Source organism: Frankliniella occidentalis, unplaced genomic scaffold (assembly GCF_000697945.3).
Source record: "Frankliniella occidentalis isolate FOCC.00 unplaced genomic scaffold, Focc_3.1 Scaffold4, whole genome shotgun sequence".
In the NCBI taxonomy this organism is placed as follows: Eukaryota; Metazoa; Arthropoda; class Insecta; order Thysanoptera; family Thripidae; genus Frankliniella; species Frankliniella occidentalis.
Window position 1 is genome coordinate 781929 of NW_026267134.1, and position 8952 is coordinate 790880.

The 8952-nt window shown below is 53.3% G+C and overlaps 1 protein-coding gene across 1 annotated transcript in view; it reads left to right on the forward strand.

The window, feature by feature from the left end:
* Positions 1–8952, forward strand: part of LOC113203622 (uncharacterized) — a 34244-nt gene that overhangs the window by 10137 nt on the left and 15155 nt on the right. Inside the window, exons 2-10 of the mRNA XM_026418393.2 lie at positions 1035–1085; positions 1561–1618; positions 1713–1984; positions 2383–2528; positions 2929–3158; positions 3430–3635; positions 6636–6731; positions 6848–6898; positions 6983–7091. Of these exons, the coding sequence (XP_026274178.1) occupies positions 1035–1085; positions 1561–1618; positions 1713–1984; positions 2383–2528; positions 2929–3158; positions 3430–3635; positions 6636–6731; positions 6848–6898; positions 6983–7091 (1219 nt within the window). The remainder of the gene's footprint in view (positions 1–1034; positions 1086–1560; positions 1619–1712; positions 1985–2382; positions 2529–2928; positions 3159–3429; positions 3636–6635; positions 6732–6847; positions 6899–6982; positions 7092–8952) is intronic.

The following is an 8952-nucleotide window of genomic DNA, read 5'->3' on the forward strand; positions in this document are numbered from 1 at the left end:
AGTGCCTACCGGCTGCTTGTAAGGCGCTTGGAGCGCCTGTGGATAGGCAGTCGCGTGGGCAGCGGCGCAGGCGTGTGCTGCGTGAGTGCCTACCGCCTGCTGGTAAGGCGCTCGAGACGCCTTTGGGTAGGCAGCCGCGCGGGCAGCGGCGCGGGCGTGTGCTGCGGGAGTCGGTGTTGTTTACTGCGTGGCTGGTCGGTGCGTTCCCTTTTTCCAACCTACATCGGTTTTAAACAATAATTTTTTGACAGATCGAGCTTTAACTGTCAATATTGTAATTAATTACCAAAGTTCGACAAAGTTTTATGAAATCACTATTTTTTTAACATTTTCACTGTAAAAAAAATGTGTTTTTTTTCGTGGACATTGCTTCTCTTGTGATTAGATTAGCCCCCTCATGCGTTTACCATGACTTTACGTCACCCAATGTGTTTCTAGTATCAATGAAATCTGCGAGGGTGAAAAGTAAATTATTGGTAATCGTTGCGGTGCAAGGTACGCCTTTGCGTGGGACCCTCTCGATGTCGCGCGCGCGAGAGGGTTTCTCGCGTCACTGGCTATGGGTGCAGAGCGCCATTATTGCTGCTGTGTGGTGTCTGTTTTCGTTTTGCAACGAGTCCGTCGCTCCGCTATGCCGCCCCGAGTGTGGCCCGCCCGGGCCCGCCGCGCTGCTCGCGCCACCCTCAGGGACTGATAGCGGAGCAGCTAGAGCGGGGCGGGAGCGATCGATGCGGCGGGGAAACAGACAACGATAGCCCCACCCGTTCTTGGATTCCCACGGTGAACCGCAACGCCTTCTCTCGCATTGCTAATTACTCGGGTTACAGCTACTCGCGGGTAGAGGGAGGGAGAGAGAGAGAGGGAGAGAGAGAGAGAGAGAGGGAGAGAGGGAGAGAGGGAGAGGGAGAGAGGGAGAGAGGCGAAATTAGGGCTGAAAGGAAAAACATGTTGTGGGCACGATAGAAAAAGAATTGTCTGGACGGGAGAAAAAAAATGAATGGTAAACTAATTATTGTCTTGTTTGTTTGTTTCAGATGGCGGGCTGGGCAGCCGCCCTACTACTGGCGGTCGCTGTATTGCTACCGGTAAGAATTGGGCTATATGCCCCTTGCTTAACTCGAATAAATAATAGGCCTCGTTCTCCCTCAAGGTGAGCTGATGTTTAGAAAACATCCCTTGTGGCGGAGACTGGAAACTCTTTCGCCAGAGCCCAGAGGAAGCACCGAGGCTCAAGCAAAAGATTGGGAAAACGAGCAGCCAAACAGCATCTTATTTCAGTAAAAGACGTGCAATGGGAGTGGGCGTTTGGAAGCATTAGTGTTGTGTGTAAAAATGAGGAGGGGGGGGGGGTATTTGCATGTGCAAGAATGTGGTTGGAGGGGACGCAATTGCGAGCAGTTTGGGGCTTGTTGAAAGTAAATCGTCTATGGCAGAAAAGTCGTGCAAAAAATACGTACTTATGCGAGTAACGAAAGTGGCAAGCATGTCAGTCAAATGCCATAGTTTCGAATCAACTTATTTGTGGCCTCACTTACCTCTGACACTTTTCTTGCGTTTCAGCCGAGCCCAGCCACGGCCTACATGTCGGACCGGCACTCTGCTTCTAACGCGATCCTAGGTAAGCCACGACTATAGAAATACCGCAGAAATTTCCGGTTTTGTTTTTGTTTTTCTCAAATCAAACAATGACGGTACATTTCTTCTCCGCGCAGGCATCAGCACGGCCTGCTCGTCGGGGAGCATGAACGTGACGGTGCGGATGCGGCACCCGTTCCGCGGCATCCTGTACTCGCGCGGCTTCCCGCTGGAGTGCAGCACGGCGCGCGACCAGCACCACAAGCTGTTCGACTTCCTGCAGCAGCGCGAGCGCGACCGGGAGGCGGGGCGCCACGACAACGAGAACCAGGTGCCGCTGCAGCCCGCCAAGGAGGTGACGCTCAGCCTGCCCGCCTCCGAGTGCGGCATCCGCGTCGTGCCCAGCAAGGTACGCCCCACCCACACACTCATGCATGAGTCGTCCTCTTAGCGCGTAGATACCTCTGAAGTTGTTTCTCACTTCAAGATTTACTGTGAAAAATGTCCTCGTAAATTTACTACAAAATACTACTACAAAATACTACGACAAATATTTACAAAATATCTTGTAAATTTGCAACAGCCCATTCTTTCTTGTCTACCGACTCCAAGTAGGCACGAAATTAACTGTATTTCAAATTATTTTTACGATACACACAATTGAAACTTTTCCCCGTAAACATACGACCGTCTTTTTACATTGATATATCTAATCTTACCTCCTTCTTGCAGCACAGATTTTGACCTTTTCTCTCTTCTTATAAATTGCGCTAATTATTTAATCTAATCCTTTGGGGCGTTCCGCAGGATGGCGAGGGCCTGTGGTTGCAGACGTCCGTGGTGGTGCAGCTGGACCGGCACCTGCAGCAGGCGGCGGACCAGACGCGCACCGTGTCCTGCCACCTTCCCGCCCGGGAGTCCAGCATCCTCCTTCAGCCCCTGCAGAGTCACAGGTTCATATGAGGTTTTGTAGCTAGTAAATGTTTGACAGGCAAACCTCACTTGGTGGCTCAGCCTGCTGGTACTGTAACGATCAATGTGTGCGCGTCCTTATCAAAATAATGAATGAAAAAATCATGAATGAATACGTCAATGAATCACGGTAAAAGCAATGTTTCATTTTTTGAGAGAAAAGGGAAAACTTTGAGTAACTCTCATAATTTGGAGAAAACCCGCTTACATTTTGAGAATGTCTTAAAAAGCTATGAAAGTCCCCAAATTTCTTGTCAAGACTTCCTCAAAACAAATTTTCCCTGTCTCCACACAAAAAGTATTCATTGTCTTTACCGTGGAATGAATTGACTGTAACTTGCGCCAACAATCCTATAACTTGATCTGCTCTAAATCTCGTAGGACCGGGCGGCAGCGCGGCGAAGACATCCCCTCTGTGGACTTCGCCGAGGCGTCCTCGTCGTCGTCCTCACCGGCGTCCTCGCCGGCGGCTTGGCAGCAGCAGCAGCAGCACCACTGGCAGCGCGCGCGCGCCCTCATGGAGATCCTGACGACGGCAGGCAGAGGTCGAGACCCCGGAGTGCTGACGGTGGGCGAGGAGGCGGCACTGATCGTCACCAGCCACCTGCCAGGCAAGCGCAGTCAAACGTCCGGCCAATGGCTTTGGAATTATGGGGGCTCCCTTCACCACCACAAAACATAATTTTTTAGACACAGTCTGGAGATTCAAGCTGGTTTAAGAATTTCCGACTTACTGAATAATTAAATTCAAATATTCCCACAAAACGGTTCCCTCTGTGAAACTTGTCATTAACCGTATTCAGTGAACTACTTTACATGTACTTTGAATTTACATCTTTAGTGCACCCTTACGTTTTCCTGAAGCTCCTGTTCCTCCCTCAGCCGGAGTCGGGTCTCGCGTGACGGACTGCTTCGCGCACGACGGCGCGGGCGAGGGCATGGAGCGGCTGTCGGACGGGCGCGGCTGCCCCACGGACAGGCTCATCCTGCCGCAGCTCAGGGAGGTGCGCGCCGGGCCGGCCGGGGGCCCGCTGCAGGACCAGCGCAAGCGGAGGAAGCGCGCGCCCAACAGCAGCCTCCACACGCACGTACGTACGGGTAGGGGCAGAGACGCGCGTCCCCCGAGGGGCCCTTCACTCAAAAAAATCAGTGTACACCCTTAAAAAAAAATCAGAAAAAATCAGAAAAAATCAACGAAAAGTCAGACAAAAATCAGAAAAAATCTCAAAAAATAATTTTTAAAAAATCACTTAAATCAAGAAAAACAAAAAAATTGGTGTACGCTAGAATTTATACTGAAGGACCCCTCGGCGTTCCCCTCACGCTTCTGTCAGCAGCAATCACGCCATCATATCGATGAAATGGGCCTCTGGAGGTGTGAGGAGCAGTAACAGGATACTCTTCCTCCCGCGGTGGTAGGCAACTCAAATAACTCGCGGTCACTACTAGGTTCGAGTGGCATGAAAAAGAAACACTCTTGCACCACTCGTTCCCCGTGGAGGTAGGCAGCCCAACGTGGTTCCTCTAGAGTCTCCAGGCAGCCAGAGGCACCACGTCCACCCTCCGCGGCGCCGGCCGGCCCGTTCGTCCTGCTTACTCCGCGTAGACTGGCAACCCAACGTAGCGACCGGTGGTGGTGAGCTGTTGGCCCGCCACTGCGCGGTGCTCCGTTGGATAGGCAACCCAACGAACACCTGCGGGTGTTGGGCGCAGCTGCGGCAGGTGCAGGTGGGGTGTGGTGGGGGATCCAGTGCCGCTGCCGCCTGCGGCCGGGTAGGTGGGCAACCATTCGAGCGCCAGTCTTGGAGGAACCAAGCTGTGCAGGACAAAACGCCCCCTTGCTGGGGCAGGGCGGCAACTTTACTGGCATCTTGTCGGTAGGGGTGGGGGGAGTCCCAACTAACACGGTTGCCAGTCGGCCACCGGCGGCTGTTGCCCCCCACTCTGGCTATAGAGCTTTTCGTTTGGAGATTTAAATGAGATGAGTAATTCAATAATTCGCACACACATGCTACACGTGCGCGCGTTTACGTTGCCGAGCTTGTGGTAAATTGGTTTAGTTAACCTTATAGTCATTTGTGTGAGAAATTATACACACTTATATCTCTCGCGTAGAATGTGCTGCGGTACCCATTGATGCCGACGAGCCCCCCACCCCACGCACCTCCCAGCCCACGACGAAAACGTTTCCCGACGACTATTCCCAAATGAAATCGTCAATAAGCTCTGGGCCACCGCGCTGCGCCGGGCCGGGCCGGCCGCCTCCCCGCCCCCGCCGGGTGCAGACACCATATCTCCTCGCCAGCACTCGCCCAGGCGGCAGAGGCAATTGTTGTGCCAAACGCGCCGCGGACCATAAAAGATGAAGAATGAAGAAGGCCGTTTTAATTGCGGGTTTGGCCGTTACGCAATTTTCCCTGTGAGCGCACTCTAATGAGGCACAAAGGGGCGATTGGGCACTGCACATTGAGGGGGTCCCTTTTTTTGTTTGAGTTTTGAAAGTGAATGTATGCGTGTGAGAGTGGGAGGTGTACGTACCGACCGCCGTAAAGGCAGTACCGGCCCAACGGGAAGTATGCGAACTTTGTTGGTTGGGTGGGGCGTTGTTTGGTAGCCCAGGTGGTCATTATTGGCTTTAGTTACGCAGCGGGTGCCCTACACTGTGAAAAATATTCGTAGGATTACGCGTAAATCTTCTATGACGCGTGTGTTGTCAAATTAAAATCTGAAATTATTGTTGTAAATTTACCAGCACTTCGTACCGCCTCGGAATTGGTTGACAGGAGGAATGGGCTGTTGCAAATTTTCAAAATATTTTGTTAGTAAAATAAATGACAACAAATGTTGCGAATTTACGAGGATCTTTTTCACAGTGCACAACTTAACTTTCAAGGATAAATATGAGCAGTAATACAAAATAACAGCAAGTGACAAACCTATGGTCTTGCACTTGATGAAATAGCCCGTTTATAAATTGGATATGGAAGAGTAAATTAGCTGTTTTCAGAAGTGACAATAATGGCTTCTGGTTTGACCCCTGATGCCCCTCGGACTGGCCCCGCCGTGGCCCCCGCAGGGTCCTCCTCCGTGGTGGGGCGCCATTTAACGCGTCCCTTTTTAATTGCGGGCGGCAGTGGCTGCAGTGGCCGGCCGGGCGGCCCTACCCGGGGGGCTCGAGGGGCAGCGAACCTCGTCCTCCGACCCTTGGGCATTGGTCACAGACTGCGCGCGGGCGTAAGCCATGCAGAGCCTCGCCGGAGTTACGCGGCTCCTGACGGCCGCTCAAGGATGAACGAGTCCACCAAGGATTACCTCTCTGCTTCGCACCTGCCCGCGCCGGGTCAGCCAGGCCAAGTCTAGCCGATGGACCATGATGCCCCTTCCTCCCCCGCGACACACCGTGACAGGCGCGGCCATTTGTGTGGGGGGCAATCTGCGGGGCATGCACTGTGAAAAGATCGGGGGGGATAATTACTATCGGTGAACCAAAATCGAGAGGGAAAGAGAAAGAGTTTGACGAGAAGCAGCTCGGATGCTCTCTGCCCGAAGCAGCAGGCAGCAGCATATTCAGTGGAAGGAGAGAGTCAGGTCACCAAAGACTGGAATATGTATTAGTTAGCTTGCAAACACCACAATGCGCTGAAATGATTAAGGCTTCCAAACGCTTAACTGACAAGCTTATGTTTAATGTTTTCTCTGTATTTCTCATGGGATATCGGGTGCCCAATTAATTCACTTTCACGTGCTCACCATAAGTCACACGTTTTAAGTGGGACTTAGTTCTTCTTCTTAGTTTACCATATGTTAAATTGCAACCAAAGACACTTGAGGGCTTGTGATTAATTTCACTTTTATTGCGGCATATTGATTGATATTACTGTGTAGTGTCACTAAAAGTACGATATGAGCATGTCACTTCAAAACAATCTGTCGTTCTTTTCAAGAAACCTCACATACATTGTAATAATTCTTTTTTGTTCCTTTGCTGTTAAGTTTGATGATGCGGATAGACGAGCAGAGCGCTGCCTGAATGACGGGGATGATGGTGATGATGATGTCGCTTTTCGCGCCTCTGTGCGTTGTCGCAGGTGACCGCCGCCAAGTTCGCTGCCTTCAAGTTCCCCGACCGCAGCCGTCTGCACCTGCGCTGCCAGCTGCAGCTGTGCCGCGGTGCCTGCGCGCAGGTGAGTGCGCGGCTACGCGGGCGGCCTGCAGCTGCCCGGGTCGCGGTGTGAATAGGTCTGCTTACCGGGCGGCTCTCGCGCAAATCGACTGCTTTTGTCTGCTTGGTGCTTTGCAGGACAGTTGCGACCAGGCGAACGCGACCCGACAGGAGAGGAGGGCACGGAAGGTACGTGCGCTCTTGTTTTGGCCTCTGACCTGACACGAGGAACTTATTGGAGTAATCCTGGTGAACACCCGTGTCTTCTTGCAGGGCGAGCGGGGCGAGATCCTGGGCCGGTTGCAGGTGTTTAACAGCGTGGAAGTTCTGGCGCCCGGTATCGAGGGGGACGACCGGCTCAGGCTGGACGAGCTGACCGCAGGTGAGGCAGAGGGAGGAGGAGATGCAAGTAGCAAGCTGGCGTTGTCGTTATGGCTAAATAGAGCTTTTCTGCTGAGTTGAGAGTTCAGTCACCCAGCCTGCTCGAACACGAAACGATTTGCTCAAGCATCAAACAGTCCCAATGTTATCAGAGTAGACCGAAAATGTCACACTGTTGCAAGAGAATAAAGAGATTTTGTAATCGTTCAAAAACGCACCAAAAGTAATTAGAGTATTTCCGCTGTCACAGGATTGGTACTTAAGTTTGTTTTATTCTTGCAAAGGTGAGATATTTCGTTGTACTCCTGTACCAGTCGGACGACTGTTGTACTCTTGCATTTACAGAGTAACTGACTTAGCGCCGTCGAAAACCTTTTTACCCCTTTCCCCCCTGGTGCATTTCCTATTTCGATGCCGCCCCGCCCTCCCCAGTACGGAACATTCCGTCAAACAGCCGTTTAGCGCGGGCCGTTACCCCAATACTGGGTGCACGGCGGGCTAACGAGGCCATGCACACGGGCCCGAGGTGCCTGCAAGGAGCCTGGGGGGCTCCAACCCTTATCACCTGCTAATCTGCGGGCTCTAGCTCGCTTAGCTAGCGCTGCACTCCGTGCCCGCCCCGCGCCGCCCCGCCCCCAGCTCCGAACACTACCGGGAGGGTCTTGGCCGGGCACGGCTCGAGGAAAACTTTTTAAATGACCCGCCATCATCACACCTTGGCGCGCGGAGCCGGGGCGGAGCACCGCGGGACTCCGTCGAGGCGGCGTGGCGGAGCGTGGCCGTAGTGTGATGATGGGAAGCGCACACACACGCGCGCGCGATTGATCCATCCTCGTGCGATGCGGGTGGGAAAAATGGAGAGAGAAGGAGAAATAAAACACATAAAGCGATGACGAGAGGGAAGGTCAGGAACTTGGTGGCCGCGCCGGGTGTAAAGACTTTTTCGTTTACCCGCTCAGCGCGCTCCCGCTTGCAATAACAATCAAGGCGCTTAATGCTTTATTGGCAGCACGCCCGGCTCAGCCCGGCCGAGGCGTGACTCTCGTGCCAATAACGCCGATATGACTGTGAATAAACATGTTAGCGGCAGCCGAAGCGCTTGCGAGCCGCTTTGATTGTAAATATTGTAAATCGGGGGAGGGATAGAGGAGGAGGTGTTGGGGCCGCGCGCCTTGCAGCGCCGCGCCGCCGCGTTGCAGCCGTCAATAAGTGAAAATGGCGTGCGATTTCGGCGCCGATATCGCGGCTAAGCTCACGACGCGATGGGCTCATTGGCTCCGCCGGGACCCGCCGGGACCCGCTGGGATCCGCCAGGATCCGCCAGGATCCGCACGGCGGGGAGGGAACTGCGGCGGCCCCGCAGTTTCGCGATGTGTTCTCGTCCGGATGCCTCACAGCCTCAGCCTCGCCCAGCCTCCAAAAGATGGCCAAACTTTGACGGTCAGAAAGGACTGCCAACATTGTGGCATGCCAGAAGGCGACCACGGCGTTAACAGTGTAGAGACGTTCTCAAAACTTTTGAACTTTGAGACATTTTCAAGAGAGATTCGAGTCTTTCCGTCACGGCAATCACGTTATCGCCGCGGTGTGCCTTGGCTGCGGCGGGGCGGGGTGGGGCGGAGCGTGGCGGGGGTGACTCTCTAGGCCCTCCTCTGCCGGCCGGCGGCCGCGACACTCTGTTGTTTGTCTAATGGACAGGCAGCCACTCATCGCCTTAAAAGCTGGGGGAATTGGTTGTTATGAGTAAAATACGACTGGAAGTACACCGTGAACCGAAAGGTATAGCAGGCAGGACAACTGCAAACGGATAATGTGCAAGGAAAGAAATGTCTAAACCCTAAAACTTGCACTGTAAACCTGTA